The sequence below is a fragment of the Camelus ferus genome, chromosome 9 (assembly GCF_009834535.1).
Source record: "Camelus ferus isolate YT-003-E chromosome 9, BCGSAC_Cfer_1.0, whole genome shotgun sequence".
In the NCBI taxonomy this organism is placed as follows: Eukaryota; Metazoa; Chordata; class Mammalia; order Artiodactyla; family Camelidae; genus Camelus; species Camelus ferus.
This window is the reverse complement of record NC_045704.1, coordinates 13818603-13843478: the sequence shown is the minus strand read 5'-3', so window position 1 is coordinate 13843478 and position 24876 is coordinate 13818603. Positions and strand designations below refer to the sequence as shown.

The 24876-nt window shown below is 48.9% G+C and overlaps 1 protein-coding gene across 6 annotated transcripts; it reads right to left on the bottom strand.

Annotated features, from left to right (window-relative positions):
• Positions 1 to 92: 92 nt before the first annotated feature.
• CCDC114 (coiled-coil domain containing 114) lies at positions 93 to 24876 on the bottom strand. 6 transcript variants are annotated; one of them, XM_032485651.1, is made up of 15 exons: positions 21805 to 21991; positions 21355 to 21493; positions 20108 to 20207; positions 19757 to 19946; positions 9876 to 9998; positions 9414 to 9527; positions 6096 to 6163; positions 4601 to 4788; positions 4277 to 4411; positions 3441 to 3523; positions 3155 to 3323; positions 1809 to 1972; positions 1616 to 1719; positions 1201 to 1279; positions 93 to 1127 (listed from the first exon to the last, which is right to left on the bottom strand). In XM_032485651.1, exons 2-15 carry the CDS (start codon positions 21422 to 21424, stop codon positions 579 to 581), a joined length of 2136 nt encoding a protein of 711 aa, XP_032341542.1. In that variant the 5' UTR covers positions 21425 to 21493; positions 21805 to 21991; the 3' UTR covers positions 93 to 578. The 6 variants fall into 6 exon arrangements, with proteins under 6 accessions (XP_032341542.1, XP_032341540.1, XP_032341543.1 ...); XM_032485649.1 differs by having other exon boundaries at positions 21355 to 21447; XM_032485652.1 differs by lacking the exons at positions 20108 to 20207; positions 21805 to 21991 and adding an exon at positions 24857 to 24876 and having other exon boundaries at positions 21355 to 21447.

The following is a 24876-nucleotide window of genomic DNA, read 5'->3' as shown; positions in this document are numbered from 1 at the left end:
GACAGGGTCATAGATTTTCCCCTGGGCCAGAGGTAGAGGAAAAGCAGCCATGTCTCAATCCTGCTCTCTCACACATAGGCTTGTAACCAGGCTGGGGTAGAAGTCAGGCTCTGAGCTTTATTTCCTTTGGTCACAGCTCATGTTGACCCCAACATCTCTGCCCTGATTCTTCCCCCACTTCTCACTCCTGGGGGCTCTGGAGGAGCTACAGAGATAGGGACATGAGATGCAAGGAGGGCCAGGGAGATGGAGGCGCAGAGAGGGAATTAGAAATGGGGAAACTGAAACAGGAGGCAGGGGAATAATCAGAGAGGTGAGACAAGACAGCATCACCCTGAGTGGGAAACCAAGAAACTAGGAGATTAGGAAACAGCAAGGGAAAGGAGGGGAGGAAAGAGAGGGGGACCAGGAGACAGATGAGGAGGAGCAGATGGACACAGATCCAGGGAAACAGTGAAAAGGAGGTGGAGGCAGTTCTCCAGGAACTGGGTGAGAAAGATGGAGGGTCTCAGGAAGAACTGGGAGGCAGAGACACTGCAGGCCCTGCCAGGAGCCAGGGTGGGGGCAGGGCACCCCTACTAGTTGCTCTGGGAGTCCTTGCTGATAGTGGAGCCTGGGCCTGTGCTGGAGGCAGGGCCAGTGCTCGAGATTTGGCCTCTGCTGGACCCAAAGCCTCCACTCAATTCTGACTCAGGGCCTCTGCTCTCTGTGCCTCCAAAGCTCTCCTGGCCTCTGCTGGACCCCAAGTATCCAGTGGACCCCAGGTAGCCACTAGAGCTGGGGGGTCTGAGGGTCACACGGCCCCTAGTCAAGCTCTGGCTGGTCATCAGTCTCCCGGTGGCGCTGGTGGAGTCAAAGGTCACGTGGCCCACACTGGAGCTTGCGTCCCCAAAGGTGACGTGGCCGACATTGGAGCTGGTGGCACGGCCTCCACTGGACACCAGGATGCCGCTAGTCCTGTGGCTCCTGACAGACCCGGGGACAATGCTGGGGCTCTTGGGCAGCAGGGGGTTGCTGGAGCTGGCCTTCTGGGTGCTGGAGAAGTTCATGGTTGGAGTGATATCCACCTTCACGGCCTCGGCCAGTTCCTTCAAGTTATGCTCCCTCGCCTGCTCTCGGATCTCCAGCTGTGGGGGAAGAGGGTTAGGGTCCCCAAGGAGCCCGGGCTCCTGCCCCGCACCCGTGGGTATCCGTGCTCACCGACTTCACCACTTGGCTCAGCAGCTCCTCCTTGCTCAGAGGATACTCATCTTTGGTCTCAAAGCCTGGGGGGTCCTCCCTAAAGTGGGGGGAAGATAGGAAGGGGCTATTCTCCCACCCCTCAAGAGGCGGATGGCTCCTCATCACTAGACCCAGAGACCCTCAGCCGCACACAGAGATCTGGCCAGCCCTGAGCACCCTTCAGCCTTCTGGTCTACCCAGTGCCCCATAGCATCCCTGGAGCCCTTACTCCTGGTTCCTGCAAAGCACCCACTCCATCTTCTACTCCAAGCCCCCCAGAGCCACACTGATCCTCTAATCCCCAAGAGCCCCCCACCAAAACCCTCCTTCCCATATGTCCCCTCTGTCCCCGTGGAATCTCCCTCTTCCCCCTCCCTCTTGCTCTCTGACTCACAGATTGTCGGGGGGCTGAGGTGGGGCCACTTTCTTCGGAAGATCCTCAGGGCTCTGACCCAGCACCAGGAGGGTAGCGTTAGGCAAGCTGGTGGCATGATAGTTCTGGAGGACAGATAAGCCAGCGGTCTGCTCAGACCCATCTCCAAGGCTCTGGTTCCCTGTCCCCCCCTCAGTGCCCTCTGCATCCCGACCTGGCTTTCCAGGAAGGCCTGCACTGTCAGAAGCTCCACCAGCCGCTTCTCGATGAGGCTCAGGAAGAGGCCTATGTCCCGGTCTCTCATGTGGGTCTTGACCCCCAGGAGGTCGTTGATGATGGTATTGTCACACTGGGCCCTGGTGAAGACGCGCTGGATATCTGGGGTCAGAGGGGGCCGGCTGTCATGGACCTGGTGCCCACTAGCTGGAAGCCCTCTCCTCTCCTCAAGTCCCTGCAACCTGGGCTGGGGAGGTGGCAAGCGAGGCTCAAAGATGGAAAGGGACTTGCACGAGCTCAGCCAGCCAGCCAGCCAGTGGGAGGGCATCGCTGTGTGCCTGGCCAGGGGCTCGGGACCACAGCAGGCAAAATGAGAGAGGGGTCAAAGAAAAACCTAACAAGGGCACCTCCACTCGGAGGGACTTTTTCACACGGCTCAGAAAAACCTGACTTCCACCCAACCCAGCGAGTCCACGGCCCAGAATGTGTTTCTCCTCCCGGAACACTCAGGCGCATGCTCCGTGGGAGAAGTCGGAGGAAATTCATGGCAGCACCGTGACCCGTTCGTGACCGGCGCTCACCGTGGGCCCCTGCATGGCACATTTGCATTCAGGTAGCGGGTTATGGTGAATGAGACAGAAGGCATCTATGACCCTGACAAAAATCTGCACCCAACCATACGGCATCCCCACCACCCGACCCTGTGCGGCCTCAGCCTGGGCTCCAGGCTCAGAGTTTCCTCCTGGGGTCCCTCCCTGACCATCCCCCAAGACTGCGCACACCCAGCTCAGGGTCATCCCCCAAAACTGGCTTCCCACTTCACCCTCACCAGGCCAGACCCCCGCGTGCCTCAGCCCCAATAGTCTGTCAGTCCAGTACCTCTGGGCTCCACTCTCCTCTCCATCCACATTCCCCTCCCTCCTCTCCACCACCGTCTTCTGCTCACGACCCTCCTGTGGCTCCCCAGCACCTCCAGGACAAAGCCCCAGTGCCTCAGCCTGGCATCCCTTTAGCACAGGCCTTCTTCAACCCCCACCCACGCGCTTACATTCCCCTCTCTGCACAAAGAATCTGTATTCCTTGAATGCACCTCCAGGCCTTGGTCCCACTTGCTGGGAACATCCCCTCTCCCCAGTTTTTCAGATAAATACTTATCCCTCAAAACCAGCCTCAAGTACCACTGCTCCCCGGAAGCCTTTTAAGGATGAATGGATGATGGATGTAGGATGGGTGGTTGGATGGATACGGGACAGACGGACAAGGGAGTGCACAAAGTCTCCGCGGCTCGGCTCCCGGCCTGCTCATCACTTCCTCCCAGATGAAGAAGCTGGGGCGGGTGCTCACCTGTCTTGAGCTTCTCCAGCTGCCCTCGAAAGTCCTGGAAGCGGGCCTCCAGGTTCTCGGCCTCCGAGTGCGCCTCGTCCACGCGCTGCTGCAGCTCAGCCCGCTGCTGCTCTCGCTGCGAGCGCTGGTCCTCCCCGCTGCCGCGCCCCCTCACCAAGGCCTCCTGCATCTGCGCGGGCAGGGGCGCGACGCTGGGCCCAGCTCGGGAGGAGCGCTGACGCGGGGAGAGGAGACCGGGAGGGAGGAGGAGCGCGTGGGGCTTGGGGAGGGGGCGGGTTTCGCTCACCAACTTGATCTCCTCCTGCAGGTGCTCCAGCTCCGAGTTCTGCTCATTGATGAAGGTGAACTCCGCGAAGTTCCGCTCCTCCACTGAGGGCGCGTGGGGAAAGGCAGGGTCCAGAGAGACACACGGGGACAGACACACACAGAAAGGCAGAGAAAGAGATGTTGAGAAAGACGTCAAAGAGAGAGAGAGAGACGGAGAAGGAGAGGCAGATAAAGGCACAGGGGACACAGAAATAGAGCAAGTCAGAGCGAGAGAGAGAGGGACAGAGAAAGTGCCAGAAATACCAACAGAGCCACAGAGAAGGAGAGAAGCGAGGGAAAGAAAACGGTAAGGGTGGGTAAAGAGAGAACAGGACAGCAACAGGGACACGGAGAGAGAAACACAGAAGGAGAGGGGAAGGTTTGGAAGGTGACCGGCAGCCCCGAATGAGGGCGGCGGAGGAGGGAGGAACCGGGAAGGGGAGATGGGGAGGCGGGAAGGCAGACACGCCAGTGAAATTCGACAGAAAGAAAAAGGCGGAGACACACTCCTTGAGGACAGAGAGAGGCCGACAGGTGGAGACCAACACAGCAGGAAGGTGTCAGAAGGCCCGAGACAGGGGCGAGAGAGACTGGGGAGGAGGATACTCGCACACGCGGAGGGGAGGGGAGACAGGACCAGAGGCAGGGCGGACGGCATGAGGCGAGGAGGGCGGAGCGGACTCCAGCGCAGGTGGAGTCCCCAGGGCCGAAGCGGAGGCCTCGTTGACCGTGACCCAGCACAGTGCGCACTGGACGCCGGGGAGAGTTGGGGGCCTCCCCCTCCGTGCCCCACCACTTTCCGCCCCAGCTACTCACACTCCAGGTACTTCTCCACCAGCACGTCCGGATCGCTCTCCCCGGTCAGCTGGGAGAGTCTTTTCAAGGCGTCCTCGTAGCGAAGCACCAGCTTCTCCTGGGACGTCTTCCGGTAGCCTTCGGCCACCTCCCAGGCTGGGGAGGACAGGGAGCTGCGGAAGGCGTCCGGGGCGGCCACCAGCCCGGGAGGACCGGGGCCGCGCAGACCCCGCCCCTTCCAGCTCCGCCCCCTCCGCCGCCGCCCGCTGGGGGACGCGGAGCGCGCAGCCCTGCCTCTCCCGCCGGGGCCTGCGCGGGGCGGAGGTCGCGCGGCCCAGGCCTCACCCCGCTTCTCGCGCTTCTCCACGATGGCAGGATCCAGCTGCCGGTCTCCGTTCTTGAGCTTGAGGAAGCAGTGCAGCTGCTCCAAGCGACCCATCTGCCGCTGCAAGAGCTGCACCTCCGACTCGTTCTGGGCCACCTCCTTCTCTGCCCTCTCCCGCAGCATGCCTATCTTGGTCTTCGCCTCCTCCCTGGGAGGGATAGTGGGTTAGAGCGGGGCCAGGGAGATTGGAGGTTGGATTTGGGGTCAACCAGGAGCCTAGGGAGGGGCGGGGTCATCCAGAGGTCATTGGAAGGGTGGGGTCAGCCTGGGGTCACAGAAACGGGCAGAGTCAGGCTGCAGTTACTCTGAGGTCACAAAAGGCAGAAAATTGTCTAGGTTCCTAGAGGTGGGTCAGGATGGGGTGAGGGAGCAGAGTCAGGGCTGAGGGGAGAGGGGGTGATAGGTCATGTAAGGGACTGATGGTTTTGCCCACAAAGGGGGCACTGCTGCAGTGCCCGGGGCACTGGGGAAGCCTGGGCATTCTTATGTGACTTGTGGAACAGGAGGCAAGATGGTAATGATGGCACAGGTAGAGTATACTCAGACCCCCAAGGTAGCCCCAGGTGATAAGGTAATTGTGCCGGAGTTTGGGGCGGTGTGGCTGGGAAGATAAGAGGCTTGGATCACTAAGTGGCGCACTTAGATGACATCACTGGCACTTGGGCACATGCCCTGTTAGGAGACTAGGGACATCCGAGAAGCCTCACTCACTGAAACTCCCCTAGCCTGCTCCACTGAAGATGGAGCTTTTAAGCTTTTAAATGTCGTGCAGTCAACTGTGAACTCAGAATGCCCCAAGGCTACTTCACAAGTCGGGGGGTCATTCAGTTGGGAGAACAGCAGGCCAGTCCCCTCAGGTCCCTGCCCATGGACCATCCCAGTCCCCCTCCACACCTTTGCCAACCTTGGTTGCCTCCACTCAGAGCACTAGCATCCTGCTCTATTCAGGTTCCTTTGAGGCTCACTCAGGTCAATCCTCCTGGGTGGGAGGCCTCCCTGGCACCCACCAGCCCCAGTCCCCAGTGACCCCTCCAGCCTCTGATGGCAGCCCCTGAGAGATTGGGACTCAAAGTTCTTTCTGTGCCTTGGGATCCATGCCAACAGAGGGACAGGGAAGAGGGTACCCAACTTCCTGAGAGCCAGGCCCTACAGTGGGCCATGAATCCCCACAGCGGCCCGTGAGGTAGATACCATTATTACTGCCATGTCACAGTGGAGGAAACTGAGGCTCAGAGAGGGGAAAACACCTTCCTAGGTCATCCAGCAAGGAAGCACTCAAGGAGAGGGACTTTGCCCAAAGAACTGGGAAATCAGAGGGAGAGAATGGGGCACCTTATGGAAAAAAAAGTAGATCCTGGTGATCTATTTCTTGAGTTTGGAAACTTCCCATCACTAAGAAAAGGCACATCCTGAGTTACCTAGGCCTCCACCCCAGGATGCACCCCAGGGCCCTACCTGACAGTGTAGGCAGAGGTGGAGGAGACCATGAGGGTGCTGACCGTGTCCCGCAGGAGCTGGATCTCCTGCCAAGAGAACAAAACAGATGCCACTTGGAACATCTTCATCACTGGAGGACTTTTCTTGAGGCCTCGCCTTTCCCCAATAAGAAGTGGGGCTCCTTCGAAACATGGACCTTCCCTAATTAGTGGCAACCCTTGAAAGGGGTTTTAAAGAGGTCCTTCCAAGTGAAAGGAAAGCCAGACTGATGAGCAGGAGTCCAGTGAAACATCCAACCCAGAATATTCCTAAGAGCGCCAACCTAACTTTGGGGGAGGGGTCAGAAATTTGTGTGAATTTCATAATGGTGACCACGCTGATCTGTATGCTAGTTCTACGGAAGTGTCTTTGCAGAGTTATGGGTAAAAGGGTTCTTTCAGAAGAAAGAAGGGAGGAAGTTATATATATATATATATATATATATATATATATATATATATATATATATATATATATATATATATATATATAATTATATATAATATATAAATAAATATATATGTATAAATAAAATACGTTATGTATTATATATTTTATATACATACATAAGGGGTATATGTGTATTGATGTATATACACACATATATACACACATACATATATAATTAGTGTAATTATATTATATTATATTATATTATAATATATTATATTATATTAGTGTAATGTACATATACACATATATGTGCATATAAGTACGCAAGCACACACACTTTTGCAACAAGAAACCCAGGATAAATACTCAGAAACTATGGGAGCTGAATGGGAACCAAAATGGAAGAAATGATGAGGAAATGATGTTTCTACCATTTGGAATAGTTTTGATTCAGGACCACTATTAATGGTTTACCAATTCATAAAGAAAATTAAATCAACAAAGATAAGGGAAGGAAGTAAATGAACCTAAATGTATTTCAAACAAACATAACCACAAAGAAGAAAAAAAAATAGGAACTGGGAGGAGGGTGTAGCTCAGTGGTAGAGCACATGCTTAGCATGCATGAGGTCCTGGGTTCAATCCCCAGAATCTCATGAAAATAAATAAGCCTAATTATCCCCCCCAAAAAAAACAATAAAAATTTAAAAATAGGAACAAATCCCAGTGACTTCTGAATACAATTTGAAGATAGATAGATAGATAGATAGATAGATAGATAGATAGATAGATAGTAGATACCCACGCCCTCAGAGGACAAAACAATCTGCAAACAAATCATGAACTCCGTTTCTAGGTTCGGGGGGTGGTAGTACAGCTGTAGCAATTCTGACCCTCTCGTGGGTTTTGAGGACTGAGCAAATGAATACGTGCATCAGTGCTGTTGGGAGTCAGAGTTCCCCCAAGGGGAGAAAAGAAAGATAAAATGGTGAATGTTCGGGAATAACCCAGTGCTGCTGGATTGGAATGAGAAGTACCAACATGAAGTCATGATTTTAAACTATCTGTTTCCTAGCTCTCTCCAGAGAAGGGGCGTCATGGCAACAACACCCCCATGGCAATGAGGACTCTTACTGCCTGTAGCTTGGTTTCTCACCACCAATCCACACTAGGAAGAACCAGGACTCCTTGGATAAATGCTAACTCGGGTGTTGAGGCAGAATGAGGACAAGATAACCTGAACTATCTTCCTGTGCCAGAAAGTAAGGAAGTGCTCAAAAACAAGCAAGCAAACAAACAAAATGATGGGCTTGTCAAAAGGACACAGAAGCCAGCTTAAGGCGGCTCCCACCAACCAAATCTGGGACAGTTTGAGCATCAAGATGAACAGTGACCACTATGGGTTATAACGTATAGAATAAAGTAAGAATCCATGAATGCTTACTGATAACAAATATACAGGGGAGAATGAGAAGCTCTTCCTTAAGTAAAATGCCATCACATAAAGGAAGGAGAAATGGTCGAGTTAGAAAAATCACCATCTGGCAGCCATTACAGTAATAATTATTCAGGCAAGAAACATTAACGGATGCTAAAATCACTGAGTGACAGGGCGTCAGGGAACAGGATATTTACATAGTCTCAAAGAATCTCCCTGGACTTATTCATTACAAAGAGGAAAACTATACTGGAGAAGTACGGCTAACCAAGAGATTGAGGTCAATGTCGCTGGTTATGGGGCACCTGACGTTATGTGGCCGATACAATGCCTGCAAACGAGACAATACCGTCCAAAATGCACAACCTGAAGCTAATCACGAAGAAAGATCAGATAAACCCATCCGTTATGTTGAAGAGAGACTCACAGCTCGCCCTCTCCCACAAATACACCAAGAATTACATCTAAGACCCATGAATCGCACAGAACACCTACTGAACTCTGGTAGAGTGTCTCTTGCTTCGAAATACAGGATTCTCACAAAATCCAATAAATAACAAATTCATACTGTATAGCACAGGGAACTATATTCAATACCTTGGAGTAAATTACAGTGAAAAAGAACATGAAAACGAATATATGTATGTTCATGTATGACTGAAGCATTATGCTGTACACCAGAAATTGACACATTATAAACTGACTATACTTCAATAAAAATATTTTTTAAAATAATAATAAGAAGAAGGGCCCAGGGACTGTTCCAGATGAACGGAGCCAGGAAAACCAAATGCAGTGTGGGATCCTGCCCTGCAGCTGGGAGCAGGATAATCAAATTAGGTACAAAGGACGTCACTCGGACAATCACAAGATTTAAATATGGACTATTTAGGATTGGAACAACGTAAAATGTCCTGACTGGCGGAAGGGTGCCGTGTTTACATAAGAAAATGGTCTTGTGCTTAGCAAAGCCACACTGAAGTTCTTAGAAGCGCAATGTCTGCATCGTACTCTCAAATGGTTCGGCAGTCATAATAATAAATTATTTTCAGCAAAAATAATTATACAGAGAGAGAGTCAATGTGGTAAATTATCCATGTAGGAGAAGAATATATAGTTAATTGTACTATTCTTGCACCTTTTCTGCAAATCTGGAATTATTTCAAAGTAAAACTTAGAGAGAGAGAGAGGGAGGGAGGTGAGAGGGAGGTGGAGGGAGAAAGGGAGGGCTTTTCAAAGGACTTCAAAGGTTACTGAGAAACCCATGGAATGTAAATGGTCTGGCCTGCTCCTTGGTTGCCTGGGGTGATAACGCTCAAAGTGACAACTCTGCTTTCTGCAAATCTAAACGAGGCTGCTTTCTTGTTGGAGGCATCCTGGAACATTCTCCAAGCGTCTGTTCCCTGTACTTGAGGCAGGGTGACTCTCGAATCCTCCAAGGGGTCCGGGGCTCCCAGGCCACTGACCTTCTGCAGCTTGCGGTCCACATTGAGATAGCGGTTTCTCTCGATCCTCAGGATATCCAGCTCCTCCCGCAAGGTCGCATTGCGCACCAGCTGGATGTCAACGCGACAGGTGACCTGGTGGGGTGTGGGAGAAGACGCCAAGAGTCTGTCTAAGGCCTGGCCTGCCTCCCTCCGCCACACTCAGCCGAGGAGGGGGTGCTTGTAAGAGATGGGGCCCATTCCCAATTTGGGGACCCTGAGAGCACTGCCACCCCCCGAGGACACCAGCATCAGTCTCTTTTCCTTGGGGACCCTCCATCCCTCCAAGACCTTGTCTCCTGACGCCCCACAGGGAGCCCTGTGTTTTAGGCCTGCCTGCATCTAGGAATTTGGTCCACCATTTCTGAAACTTGACCCCATGCTCAGTTCTTCCCCCAGACCCCAGAGTTCACGCCTGGAGACATACAAGAGGCTGACCCTCACCCTGTTCAACTGGTCTTCCAGGACCTTGATCCTTCGCTGGATCTTGCCCTTCTGATCCAGCATGCATCCCGGGGCCCTGACACCTTTACCATAGGCAAAGATCCGGGTCTCCCACTCCTGGATCTGGAGAAAAGAGGGTGGTACCTGTTTGTTGGCTGAATGTAGGAGAGATTGAGGGACCGAGGGAGGAGATGAGTGGGAAGGTGAGTAACTGAGTGTGGTGACACCTGCTGTCCCTGTGGCCCCAGCCAACTGTTAAGACCCCTCCTCTGTGGTCAGTACCCAACCTCCCGTGTGGATCGGGCTTCCAACCATAACCAGTCGCCCTGCCAACCAGAAGACCCAGGTCGAGACCATTCTTTTCGAGATGAGCGTGTGACCCAAGCTGAGCTAGTGTGAATCCTTCCCTGGTAATTTGGGAGAAAGGCGTGGGCTGGATGGATGGGGTGCCACGCCCAGTAGACAAAGTGGAGACGAGGGACCAAGAGATGGTGAGAAGGAGCCCTGATGCCATTAGAGTCCCCAGGGCCACTTACGCCAGGAACCAGCTTCTACCCCACCCTTCTCACTTCTGTATTTGTCTCTAGTTAGACCTCCAAGTAACTTGGAAGCTTCATGAGGGAGGATTTGTGTCCTTTTTGTGCTTGACACAGAGTCGGTGCTCAACACACATGCAGACTAAATGAATAAGTGAATTGCTTGATACCGTGTTTCCCAATACGTGCGCCATTCTGGGTTGAATTGCACCCCCCAAAAACGCACAGGTTGAAGTGCTAATCCTCAGTACCTCAGAATGTGACCTTATTTGGAGACAGGGTTTTGACAGAAGTCATCAAGTTAAAATGAGGTCATGGGGTTGGGACCTAATCCTCCATGGCTGGTATCTCTATGAAAAGGAGAAATTTGCACACACAGATCTGCAGATGGGGAGAATGCCATGGGAAGAGGAAGGCAGATGTGGAATCTAAAAGATACTACAAACCAGTGAATATAACCAAAAAGCAGCAGACTCACAGATAGAGAACAAGCTAGTGATGACCAGTGGGAGGGGCCAATTTGGGGCGGGGGAGAGAGAGGTACAAATGACTGGGTGTGAGACAGGCTGTACAACACACGGGGAATAGAGCCAATATTTTGTAATAACTGTAAATGGAATGTAACCTTTAAAAAATGTATTAAAATTTTATTTAAAAGACAAGAAAAAAAAAAAAGATGAAGGCAGAAATTGGAGGGAGGCTTCTACAAGCCAAAAAATGCCACAGATGGCCAGGAAACCACCAGAAGCTGGGTGGGAGGGCTGGAATAGATTCTCCCTCACACCCTCAGAAAGGACCAACCCTGCCGACATCATGATTTCGGACTTCTGTCCTCCAGAACTGGGAGACAATACATTTCTGTGGCACAAGCCACCCCAGGAAATGAATACATGCACCAAGGCTCCCTGGAGCTTTGCAGCAAACTCAAACAGGGCACTGCAGGGATATTTTAAAATTTGAGGAAGACATAGGCATTGTCAGACGCCTCATGAACTAGGAGCTCAAGGTTGTTCCCAGGTTCGACGTGAGATGGTGCTAGATCCCTGTGGAGAATGTCACTCCTTTTGAAACTGAGTTTTTAGCAGTTGCTGCTATAAAAATCATACTCCCCAAAATGGTACCATTGGAGGAAATTGGGCAAAGTGTATGTGGAATCTCCCCAGATTACTCCTTCAACTGCATGTGAATCTACAATTACCCCAGCACAACTTTCAAAAAAAAAAACAAAAAAGCAAGTACTGCACAGAAATTGGTATAGAATGAGGATGGTGAGTCCAATCTGACTCCAAGGTCTGAAAAGTTGCATGGTGCCCAGCAAGCACAAACATCCCACGGGTAATTGCGGTTTTTAAGAATGAAATACAACGTTTTCAATTTATGTACATTAGTTTTGCAAGGTTCCTAGGTTGTTAAAATGCAAACACTTGCTGGGTTGTCTGGTCCAAACTGTTAAATAGAGCTGTGCACTGCTAAAGAGTAGTGCAATCCCGGAGCCCCCTTGGGCAGCTTTTCAGAGCTGGTCGTTAGATTTTCAGGAATCACATGAGATAAATTGTTGGTAGCTTGAAATTGACCATTGTATTAGTTTTCCATTTCTGCAGAAAAACTACAGTCATCCTTCAGTCACCACAGGAGATTGTCTCCAGGACTCGCCTCAAATACCAAAATCCAAGGATTCTCAAGTCTCTTATATAAAATGGTGTAGTATTTGCATATAACCTATGCACCTCCTGTATACTTTAAATCATCTCTAGGTTACTTATAATACCTAATACTGTGTAAATACCAAGTAAATAGTTGTAAATACACTGTAAGTGCTTCGTAAATAGTCCGTCCTGCAAATTTCAGTTTTGCCTTTTGGAACTTTCTGGATTTTTTTTTAATATTTTCTATCTCCAATTGGTTGAATCCACAGATATAGAACCTGTAGATATGGAGGGCCAACTTGTTCCACAAACTTGGTGGCTTGAAATAACCCCCATTTATTATCGGGAAGTTTCCACAAATCAGGAATGTGGCACAGGTCAGCCGGATCCTCCGATCAGGGCTCACAAAGCTGCAGTCAAGGTGGCAGCCAGGACTGAGGTCTCATCGGGGACTCATCATGTGGCTGTTGGCAGAATTCAGTTCCTTGAGGCTGCAGGACTGATGCTCTCGGCTCCTAGGAGCTCCAGGAAATTCCTTGCCATGTGGCACTCCTCCAGGCTCCTGCACGGCAGTCTTATATAGCATAACCCAATCAAGGAGAGGACTAGAAGCTAGTCACAGGTTCCGCCCATATGGGGGGTAGTGGATTCTACCACTGGGGGTCACGTTAGGGTACGTTCACCAGAGCCAAGATCAGAGTATTGATGTTATGAAAATCAGAAGATGCTACTAAATCAGGGCACTTCCCTGCTGCTAACTGCTGGTTTCCCAGCAAGCCTCTGACTCTCTAACTAGACTTTGTTTTCATATGGTGAGGGTAGGAAATTTTTTTTCTCAGCTTTGTTGAGGAATAAGTGACATACAATAAAACTGCACATATTTAAAGTATGCAATTTTGTATGTTTGACATAATCAAGATAGTGAACATATCAATCATCCCAAAAGTCTCCTTGTGCCTCTCTGTCGCTCCTCTCCCCACTTCCTTCCCGCAGCCCCCGCCCCCAGGCAGTCCTCCATGTATTTTCTGTCACTGTAGGTCAGTTTGCATTTTTGAGTTTTATATTAATGGAATCACAAATATACACTCTTTTTTTGAAGAAAAGGGTTTGGCTTCTTTCACTCATAACAATTATTCTGAGCTTCGTCCACATTGTTGGTGTATCAACAGCCCATTCCTTTTTATTGCTGAGTAGTGTTCCATTGCATGGATGTACCACAGTTTGTATCCACTCACCAGTGGGTGGACCCTTGGATTGTTTCTGTTCTGAATTTTACAAACAAAGCTGTTATGAATATTCATGGACAATTTGTTGTATAAACATGTGCTTTCTTTTCTCCTGGGTAAACACCTAGGAGTGAAAATGTCTGAATCATATGGTAGGGGGACATTTCATTTTTTAGTAATGGCCAAACTGTTTTCCAAAGTGGTTGTACCACTGATGTTCCCACTAGCAGGGTGTGAGAGTTCCGGGTTCTCCACATCTTCACCAACACTTGGTATGGTCAACCTCTTAAATTTGAGCCATTCTAAGAAGTGTACAGAAGTATCCTGTGATTTTAATTTGATTCTCCTGATGACTAATACTGTTGAGCATGTTTCATGTGCTACTGCCATCTTATATATATTTGGTGAAGTGTTTGCTCAAGTCTTTTTCCTATTAGGTCATTTTTTTTCTCATTGAGTTTAAAACTTCTTAACATATTCTGGGGTTTCTTTGCTAGATTTAGGCCTTGTAAATATTGTCTCCCAAAATGAGGCTGGTCTTTTCTTTCTCTAAACAATATCTTTCAAAGAGGAGAAGTTTTTAAATTTTACAGAATCCAGTTTATCAATTTGTCCTTGTTGGGACCATGCTTTTGGTGCTGCACCTAAGAAATCTTAGCCTAACCCAAGCTACAAAGATATTCTTTTCTTCTATGCTTCTCTCTAGAAGTTTTAGAGTTTTAGGTTTTGCACTTAGGTCTATGATATTTTACACCTTTTTTTCCTTTTAAAAAAGATGTTATTGTGCACAGAAAAGTGCATATATCAGGTAGGTACAGTTTATCATTTATCTTAAAAGTGAACATGTTTGAACCACCACCCAGGTCAACAACTAGAATACTGACAGCACTGCATATGTCTCCCTCTCATCACTACCAACTTCCCCTCCATACAGGTACCACTCTCCTGCCTGTGTTAGTCCCCACTGCTGCTGTAACAAAATACCACAAATTTACTGCCTTAAGAGAAAATAAATTTACAATCTTACAGTTCTGGAGGTCAGAAGTCAGTTTCACTGGGTGTCAGCCAGGCCGCATTCCTCCTGGAGGATCCAGAGGAAAATTCATTCCTTGCCTTTTCTAGTTTCTAGATGTTGGAGTCCTTGACTTGTGGCCACTCCAACATCTGCTTCTGTTGTTACATCTCCTCGCTCCGTAATCACATCATCTTCTCTGAGTCTGAGCTTCTTGCCCTCTCTTACAAGGATTCTTGTAAGTACATTGGGCCCATTGAGACAATCCAGGATAGCACACCCATCTCAAAATCTGCAGTCACATCCGCAAGGTCTCTTGCCATGTAAAGTAACGTGCTCACAGGTTCCAGAGATGAGGACACAGACATCTTTGGGGAGTCATTAATCTGTTTGCTATACTTCCTCAAGAGAAGTTCTTTTCTTTACCATTTTGTCACCCATGTATAAACCCCCTAAATGAAAGTTTGTCTTGGCCTGATTTTGAATTTTATATAAATGAAATAATGCTGCCTGTATATTTTATGTCTTGCTTCCTTCAAATGTTTGTGAGATTCATCCATGCTGCTGTAATTGTCATTTTTATTGCTGTATACTCTTTCATTATAAGAACATACCACAATTTATTTAGTCATTCAAATACTGATGGACATTTGGGTTGTTTCCCATTTGGAGCTAGCTAATGTGAATAATACTTTTATCAACGCTCTTTTCATGAATCCCAGTTCCAGGCTATATACTCAGAAGTGGAACCGCTGGGTGGGAGGAGGGTTTCTGATAAATCTAAACCGTTTTCTACTGGGAGATGACTTTGGTTTACTTCCATTCAACACTGTTTCCATGGAAACATACTGGGTTAAGGTAAATACAGAATGCCAGCTGTGTTCCCAGGCAACGATGTTTATTGTAAAAATGGCCCCTGATTGGTGAACCAGATCAGACTAGAAGGGTTGTGAGTGGACCCATAGACCCCAAAAGCCTACATGACCAGGACTGAATAGAAAACTGGCTCTTCTGTAGGGTGTTTTTTTATAACTAAGTATGTTCCTGGTGGGATCTTAGAAGCTGCCCTCATGATCTGGTACAAGAGGTGGCTCCCGCTGTATATGAAAGTGCCCTATGCCCGGGTGGGCAACACCCACCCACCCACCCATGTGGTATCATCCAACTGAAGATGCTGAGAAACAGGCCTGGGCCACTCAGGGAAGATGTATTTGATGCTGTCGTGCAAAGATGCTGTTGTTTCTTGTCTTCTGTCCTTCAGAGGTAAGCGAACCTGGTGCCAAGGGGTAGTCTATTGAATCCTGTGGCTATGAACGTCAGGTGGAACCGAAGACTGCCTCTGGTGGCCATGTGGAGTGGATGCAACCCTAGATCACGGGGTATGTCTATCTTCAAATTTAATAGGTAGTAGAGAAAAAAAAAAAAACTTTTCAGAATACTTTAGACAATATATACTCCCACCAACTGGTGGGGGCTTCTGAACCAACAGTTCATAATAGTTCCCACTGCGCCTTCTCTTCCCAGCATTTGGTATATTTGGACACTAGTTGTTGAAAATCCGGTGAGTGTTTAATGATAGCTCATTGTGGCTTGCATTTGCCTTTCTTTGCTTACTGATGAGTGACAATTCCTACATTTAGTGGACATCTGAATCTCTTATTTGGCAATGTGCCCACTCGAGTCCTTTGACTATTTCAAAATTGAACTGACTCTTTAATGGTTTGTAGACGTTTCTTGTATGTTCTTGACACTAGCCTTTTGTCAGCTATGTCTTGCAAATAACCTTCCTGTTCTGTGACATAGTTTGCACACTCTTTATGGTTCTTTTGATGAATTAGGAGTTGCTAATTTTAAAGTCATGGAATGTATCAATCCTTTCCTTTAAAAGTGGAAATTTTTCTAACTTATTTAAGAAACCCTTTCCCACGTTCACAAATTTAGATCTTGGATCCATCTGGAATTAGTTTGGGGTACAGTGAGAAGGAAGGGTCTGACTTCATCTTACAGTGTGGATATCCAATTTTCACAACACCGTGATTAGAATCCTCCTTTTCCCATTTCCTGAAGTCATATATCAAGTGTCCTCATATGCATAGGTCTCATTCAGGGCTCTCTGTTCTGCCCCACTGTCCCATTTGATTAGCCCTGCACCAATTATGAGAGCTTTATAATAAATATTGATAATTGATCAAATAAATCTTTCCACAGTGTTCTTCTTTTAAGTAAATCTTAGTCATCTTGTTCATTGCACTGCTATAGAAACCTTAGAATACGTTTGTCCAGTTCATCTATTAAAAATAAAAAACTTTTAGTATTTTGATTGGGATTACATTGATGCTAGAAATCAATTTGGAGACATGACATTTTACAACACTAACTCTTCCAATCCATGAATAGGTTATATTTCTACATTTATTAAATTCTTCCTTAATATCCCTCAATAAACTCTTACAATTTACTCCATAGAGGTCTTGCACACTTTTCAATAGACTTCTTCTTAGGTACTTCTTTTGGCAATTATAAATTTGTCTTATTTTATTTTCTAATAGTTATTGCTAATATAAGGAAATATCATTGACTTTGTATCCAGCCACATTGTTAAAACATCTTGTTAATTATAGGTTAGCTTTAGATTCTTTTGGATCTTTTATGTACGCAAATATATCATCTACAAATACTGACAATTTCATTTCTTCCTTTCCAGTCTTTCTTTTTTTTCCCTGTCTTTAAATTGCTTTGTTTTTCTTTTCCTTGCCATATTGCTCCAGATAGGACCTCCAATACAATGTTAAATAGAAGTAGTTGTAGCTGACATCTTCATATTGCTACTGATCTCAAGAATTTTTTTTTCATGTTTCACTAACAAATATGATGTCTGCTGTAGATGTTTTTTTAAAACTTTTTTTTATTGAGTTACAGTCATTTTACAATGTTGTGTCTGCTGTAGATGTTTCATAGTTGCCCTTTATCAGATTTGGGAAATCCCCTCTTATTCCTGGCTTTCTAAGAGTTTTTAACATGAATAGATGCTGAATTTTATCAAAAATGTTTATACCTACATAGATTGTTGCCATGAACTGGCACAAGTCCAAGGACTGTCTGTTCATCAGTCTCTGATGTGATAGGTTCAGAAAATGAGAGTAAGCATTTAGAAACAGTGTTCTTGGGTGCTGTTGAATCACATAGCAAGTCACACAAGACACAAGCCTTACAAAGGTACCAGACAGTAACAGATTGGAAGTTTTAAAAGTTGATCCTTCAACACATATGGTTTGAGAAACACTATGGCTAACTTTACATTTTTCTTTGCCAGAAAATATGTATTCTGCTTTGTCATTCTTGGATGATATTTTCACTGGGTATAGAATTCTAAGTTGATAGATTTTTCTCTTAGGACAGTCAAGTTTTAATGTCATGCACTATTTTCTAACTTCTAATGTTTCTTTTGAGAAATCAGCTGTCAATCTAACTGTGGCTCCTTTGAAAAAAATGCTTTTTAAATTTTTTCTGGCTCCTTTTTTAATTTCCCTATGTCCTGTGTAAGTGTGGCTCTTTTATTCATCCTGTTTTGGAATCTAAGGCATCCTTGAATCTGTCGATTTGGTCTTTCACTGGCTCTTGAAAGTTCTCAAATATCCTGTCACACACTACATCTGTCCCGTTCTCTTTCTGTTCTGAAACGTTTGTTACTCATCTATTAACCCTTCTCACTAGGCCTGCCATTCTCTTAACCACCCGTCCATGTTTCCCATCTTTTTGTCTCTCTGTGTGAGATTCTGGATGATTTCTTCTGAGCAAATCCTTTCTTCAGCTTTCATTGGCTTACTGTCTGTCTCCCCAGTAGAATGTCAACTGCTCTCATGCAGTATGTTTCGGTCACTGTTGTGTTTTCAGCACCTAGAGCAGCACTTGGCACTCAACAAAATTTGTTGAATGAATGAATATCACCAGACAGCTACATCCTTTCTTGACCTCATGAGGAAATTTACATAGCTGTATTCTGAGGACCCCACCTGACCTACAACTCTCCATAATCAGGTTTCTTAGATGGAGTCAAGATAATAAAATCATCCCACTTGGACCTGTCTCTGGTGAGTTTCCATCCAAGACTAAAGGAAAACCAACCCAAGCAGCCAGCACCCACTAAGCCACTGTACTACCATGAAACAGCCAAAATTCTGACAGGTGTGAATCAGACAGAATTCAGCTTACAAAAGGTGGCTCGGGGTGATATTGATTGCTGAACAAACAGACTGACTGAAAGTCACATGTAATAAAACTACAGAACATGTGGTAGAACAGAAAAATATCCCCCTCCTCCTGCCCAGATGTCCACATCGGAATCCCTGGAACCTGTGAACCTGTGGCCTTCAATGGCAAAAAGAACTTCACAGATGTGATAAAGCCAAGGATCTTGAGTGGGGGAGATTATCCTGGATTGTCTGGGTGAGCCCAGTATCATAACAGAGGTTCTTATAAGTGAAAAAGGGAGGCAGGAGAGTCAGATTCAGAGAAGAGATGATAAAGGCATCAGAGTGATGCAGCATGAGTCGCTGCTGGCTAAGAAGACACAGAAAGGAGCCATAGACCAAGGAACGCAGGCAGCTTCCAGAAGCTGGAAAAGGCCAGGAAAATAATTCTCCCCTGAAGCCTCCTGAAGGAACACAGTCCTGCTGACACCTTGATTTTAGCCCAGTGAGACCCCCACCTTCGGACTTCTGTCCCCCAGCACTGCAGGATCATTGATGTGTATTATTTTAAGCCAGCAAGTTTGTGGTAATTTCTTCTAGCAGCAATAGCAAACTAATATGGACCACCAAGATAACTAACTTTCAGACCCCTCTGTGTGATCCATCAGTGTGCAAGGAAGCTTTTGGTCTAGGCAAGCTACTTTTTAAAATGAAGAGTAGACCAGAAAATAGCAGGATGGAGCCCACACAGAAAAAAGTAAGTATCATTTGGGGAAATTTTGTTTCAGCTATATATGTGTGTGTGCGTGTTTACATCCATTTGCATCTGTGTGTGTATGCACTGTGTCAGGATGACTCATGGTCCTAAAAACTGAGAACACTGGGCCTAGAAAAGTCAAGGTTTCTAAGGTCAGATAACAAGGTCTGCTGCATTATCAGCATCCTCTTTCTGTGGATGAAGAAACTAGGGCCCAGAGAGGTAAAGACTTGGCCATCATGGCACAGCTCTGATGTAGCAGGCCCAGGATTCTCATGCAGGCTTCACTGATTCCAGAAAGTGAATCTTTTTCTCCTAACAGTACCAGCTCCATTTTTGAATATGCGAGACTGTGCTAAGCACTAAATACTCATATTCCTACCAGAGTCTGAGCACAGCTCCCCCAGGTGGATACTTTCAGTAACCCCACTTTTCAGATGAGGAAGTGAAGGCTCAAAGAGGTTCTGACACTTGCCCCTAAGTAGGAATTACAGAGTCTTGACTCAGAACCCACCTGTCTGTCCAGGGCTCTGGTTTGCTCCTGCAGATCCTTGACCTCAGCCTGTACCTGGACCCGGCACTTGAGCAGGTGACCCATGTTCTCCAACTTTTCGCTGTCCCGCAGCCGCTTGACCTGGCTCTGGGCAACGCTGATCTGCACCTGCAGTTTGTCCCGCACCCCCTCCAGGCGCCGGATCTCCTCGCTGCCCAGACAGGGAGAGGGGAAGCCAGAAAGGGGCAGAGCTCAGCATCACTAAAGTCCAGGCAAACTAGGCCTGCCCTCCCGGCTCAGACCCAGGAGTCAGCCCCCCAACCTCCTTAAAAGCCCCCTCCCCAGCTCCAGGGACCCAGGCGCATGGCTCACAGTTGCTTGTTGATACGCTGGTGGACTTCCTTGCTGTAGGCTCGCCTTTCACCCTCCATCACTTTGCACTGTCGCTGCAGTCTGCTCAGCTCCCAGTCCACTGGGATGGGACCCGGCAAGGGACTCAACGGGAATCCAGGCCCCAGCCCCTCCCTTCCCAAGACCTAGGAATTCTGGCTCCCTTAGGGTCTCACAAACTGCAACTTAACCTCAGACCCAGGCTCCAACACCACTCTAGGGCTGCATCTCAGGTCCTGTATCCCTCATTCCTTCATACCCCCTGTACCCCATGCTGACCTCCACATTTTCCCCCTAAATCCACTCCTACCTCGGGTTTGGGCATACATCTGTTTCCCCACTAGAGGGCACTCCTGGGAGGCCTCACAGTCCTTAGGGACCAGAAGGGCAAGACCTAGAACTTGGCAAAGCTGAGATCAAGTGTAGGGACTCCAAGGGACACCATTCTTATCCCCTCCCTCCACTTCAGCCCCACCACCCAGCAGTCCTCAGACCCATCCTCCCACCTCCTCACTTCCAGCCCATCCCCTTGGCTCGGGCCTCATCCTCCCTGGCCTGGACCACCACCCAGCCTCTTCACCAACTTCCTGGCCTCTCCTCATGGCCCCAGAGAGTCCTTGCTACACCCAGATCTGACCCTGTCACAGGCCTCCCCTGGTGCTCCAGCACCATCCCCAGGGCAAAGTCCCAGCCCCTCAGCCTGGCATTCAAGCCCCACAAGACCTGACCCTACCCACCTCTCCAGACTTGTCCACCAGCTCCCCATCTCCCACAGCCCAGTGGTTCTCAAACAGGAGCAATTCTGCCCTTTAAGGACATCTGGCAATGTCTGGAGGCATTTTTGATTGTCACGATGTGGGGGCAGGTTGGGGGTGTTACTGACACGTAGTGGGTAGTGGCCAGGGATGGTTAAGCATCCTCCAACTCACAGAATTATCAGACCCCAAGTGTCAACTGTATGGAAGTTGAGAGATCCTGCCCCAGCCACATGCTGTTCTCTCTGCAGAAACACTTCCCTTCCTTCTCCTGTTGGTCATTCCTAGGAGGAGTTCTGGGCCCCACTCAAACCTCTCCTGGCCATCCCTCTCCCCCATATTGGCCCATCCATCTGCCCACTAGAGGGCTCTTCTGGAATGCCTCCCCCTCCCCAGTGCCCACTGTACAGGGCCTCAAACAGGGGGAAATCAAGGAAAAGAATGAGTGAAATAAAGAAAGAATGTATGAATTACCCATGCCCTCCAGGAAGGCCTCGCTTCCGTCCTCGGAGCGAGTGCTTCCAGCAGAGAGTCCCAAACGCATCTTGGCCAAAGAGTGTGGGGCTCCTGTAGAGGCAACGCAGGACCCCTTCAGATAGAGAGCAGGAGAGGGCTAGGAGGAGAGAGGCAACGAACAGTGAGGGACTAGGAGTTAGAAGAGGGTGACTCCGGAACCAGCTCTGGCCTCTCTTTGAGTCTCAGTTCCTTCGGTGAGTTGGAGGGGGACACTCTCAGGCCTCTCCCAACGCCCCTCCCAAACTTCCACCTCTCACATTCTGTCTTGCGTCGCGGCTGTGACTCTGGCGCGGGGGACAGATATATCCTCTAGGCTCTCGGTATCTCCGAGGCGGGGCTGTTTGGGGAAGGGATCACAAAAGAGGGGGAACCTCCGGCCAGCTGAGAAGAGCGAGGCCCGGTCCCTACCTGCTGGAGTGCTTGACCTGTCCTTGGTGCTCCAAGCTCACTGTTGTGGTCTGGTTACTGGGGAGATAAGGGGCCAATGAGGTCTCAGGACAGAGGCTGGGGAGGGACCAAGGCCGCCGAGGAAAGCAGTGGGAGGGGAGGTTAGGGAGGAGGGACCAAGGAGGCCGAGAGTAGACTTGCGGGGATCTCGGATACTGTGAATAGATGAGCAAGGGAAGCTCTGCGAGGGGCGGGGCTAGAGGGCTGCGGGGGGCGGGGCTGCGGGGGCCTTCGAGGGGCGGGGGTAGGAGGGCCTTCAGGGCGGAGCTGTAGAGGACTGACGGGCGGAGCTGAAAGTGCTTATGAGGAGAGGGACTGGGTGGGCCTGCGGGGTGCGGGGGCTTCAAGGCTTATGAGGGAAGAGCTCGGAGATTTGCAAAGGGCAGAGCTGGAGTGTCTGAGAGGGTTGGGGTTGGGGGCCCTAGGGAAACCCTGGACCCTGATACCCGTCCAGGGCGGGGCTTCGGAGCCTTGAAAGGGGAGGGGCACGGGTACATGTAAAGGGCGGGACTGCGGACTTTATGAGGGGTGGGGCTTCAGGGTCTGGTGAGGGGCGTGGTTGGGAGAACACGTGAGGACCCAGCTAGGAGGGCGCTGGAAGGACGCGGATTCTCCAGACTTGTGGGACCGGGGCTAATTAGGAGGCACTGAAGCTCTGAGAGCCTGGGGAAGGAGGTCAAGATAGTCTATTTGGAGAGCACGGGATTGTGAGGGGAGAGCTGTGTGTTTCCAGGTGGGGGAAGCAGTAGCTGAAAGAGCCCGTGGAGACAGGGCTGGGAGGGAACCATCTGCAAGACTCTGGAACTGGGCCGAGGTCCTTTGGGACGGGGCGCGAGAACTGCTTGTCTTAAGCTGACTAAGACCACGTTATTTTGAGGATTCATTAGCAGGGAGGCGGTGACGATGCCGGGAATTGTCGGGGGAGGCGCTCACCACTGCCTCAGGTCCTCCAAGCGGCTCATGACGCATGCGCGGCCAACGGCCTCTGAAGAGGCGGCCAAAAACCCTCAGCCGCCTGAGGTCCGCGCACTGAGGCGGAAGTGGGCGTGGTCTAGGGCGCTCCGTGCCGCCCTCGCTCTCCGGCCACGCCCTTCGTTGCCACACCCCCTGGCTCTGCAGGGCACGCCCCTTGACAGAGGGCTGCTGCCCACGTGGGCCTCCACAGAGCGGGCTAGCAGTAGGCAGCGTTCCCTGCAGGCTGGGTGTGTCCGACGCCTGCGGTTTCCTGTGGGAGGAAGCGGCCCGCAGGCGCTCAGCTCGTAGTTTAGGAGGCCCAGGAAGGGGAGATACCGCCACAGCCCTCTGGTCCCTTGAATTCTCGCCTTTCTACAGGGCCCTAGCATGGGGGACCGCCCCACCACCACCCCTCACCGGAACATCCCCAGGACATCCAACTCCGGCGCTGATTCCACTCAGGGAACTTAACTGAATCCTAGCCTGTTCTTCACTTATCCCGCTCAAATTTCCGTCTCCCTCGTCCCTGGTTCCCAGACTCCTCCCGGGACCCAGGTCTGGTCCCCTCTGCCTCCATGAAATCATATAATCTCCAGCCCCTCATTTTTTCCCCAGTGACCCAAACTTGCTAACTTACTTGTGGAACTGAGTTCAGACCTCCGGTCTCTGTCCTTCTCAAAAGTATAAGATGAAGCAACTTACTCCCCACCCCCAGGGATCTTCATTTTGTACTCCCTACGTTTTAGCCTTGAGATCCACTGAGTCCAAGAATTTGCCCTTTCCCCTAATCCTAGAGACCTTTATCTAGAGTCTCCCAGTACTGAATCCACTCAGGGACACAATGTCTGGTATTAATAAGCACATACAACTGTACTTACTGTGTACCAGACACTTCTCTAAGAACTGCTCCATAACACTTTTACAATTATCCCTATTTTACAAATAAACTGGGTCAGATTCATAACTCGCCCCAAATCACAGCTAATGAGTAAAATGGCTTCGAACTGAATCCAGCCAGTGTGTCTAGAGCCTGTGCTACACTGGTACCCCAGCTTCCCGAGCACCCACCCAGTCACTGAACTGCCCTTCCCTCACCGCTTCGGTGAGTCCAAAAGACCAACCACTCTCCCTTCCCCTAGCTCTGGCCCCATCACATACCCAGACATCCCATTGTCCAGTTCCCTTCCCTTTCAGGGACCCCGGATTTCAGTTCTCCAGCTCTTAATTCCACATCAGGACCCCAGACACCTGGTTCCCTGTCCTTCACTTTTCAACAGTACTCAACCCTGCAGAGAGACCCAAGTGCATAGTGGTCATCACCCCCACACACACACCCTGATTCAATAACCCAAGAAATAATAATAATAATAATAACAACAACAACAACTAACATGAAGTCCTGGTACTGCATTTTTGTTCTTCAATGGCTTCCCACTGCACTTAGAAGAAAACCCAAACTCCTTTTCTAGGCTTCAAGAGCCCTCTTTGGTTTCCCTTCCTACCACTCCTTCTCACGCCCTGTCTTCCAGCCACACTGGCCCTTCTGTCTGTTCCCTGAACAACCTGAGCTTGTTCTCAAAGGCTTGGGCACTACCTCTCCCCTCCCAGCATTCAAATCACTCCTATCTTCAAGTCTCAGCTCAGATGTTACCTCTTCAGAGAGACCTTGCCTGATGACCCTTTCAGAGTAGCCTCCCATCAATTAAAAAAAAAATTTTTTTTTAAGAACAGTCTCCAATCATATCAATGTCCCTGTATTTTAGTTCCTTCAAAGCACTTATCACTATCTGAAATTTCTCTTCTTCATTGATGTTTTGTCTTGATTGTCTGGCTGTGTCCCTTGATTAGAAGTTAAGTCCACAAGAATAGCAGGGCTTCCCTCTGTTTTCTTCATTATGAACTCCTGGTTCATAAGAGATGGTCAATAAATGATGAAGAAAGGAATGCATGTGTTAGGTGTGTCCATGTACTGGTTTTAACTTACTCATTAGAGTAAGTGTCAGAATTGTTATTATCGGTGTTAGTATATTGTCAGGATTATTAGTGTTATTGTACCCACCTCATAGATTAGGAAACTGG

Bases quoted from the DNA above. Each gene is read 5' to 3' on its own strand.
- CCDC114 (XM_032485651.1), bottom strand. From the start codon at position 21,424: ATGCGTTTGGGACTCTCTGCTGGAAGCACTCGCTCCGAGGACGGAAGC. The intron at 20,208-21,354 runs GTAATTCATACA...GTCCCATCCCAG, and splicing joins GGCCTTCCTGGAGGGCATGG to TGGACTGGGAGCTGAGCAGA. The intron at 4,412-4,600 runs GTGAGGCCTGGG...TGTCCTCCCCAG, and splicing joins GGAGAAGCGCGAGAAGCGGG to CCTGGGAGGTGGCCGAAGGC.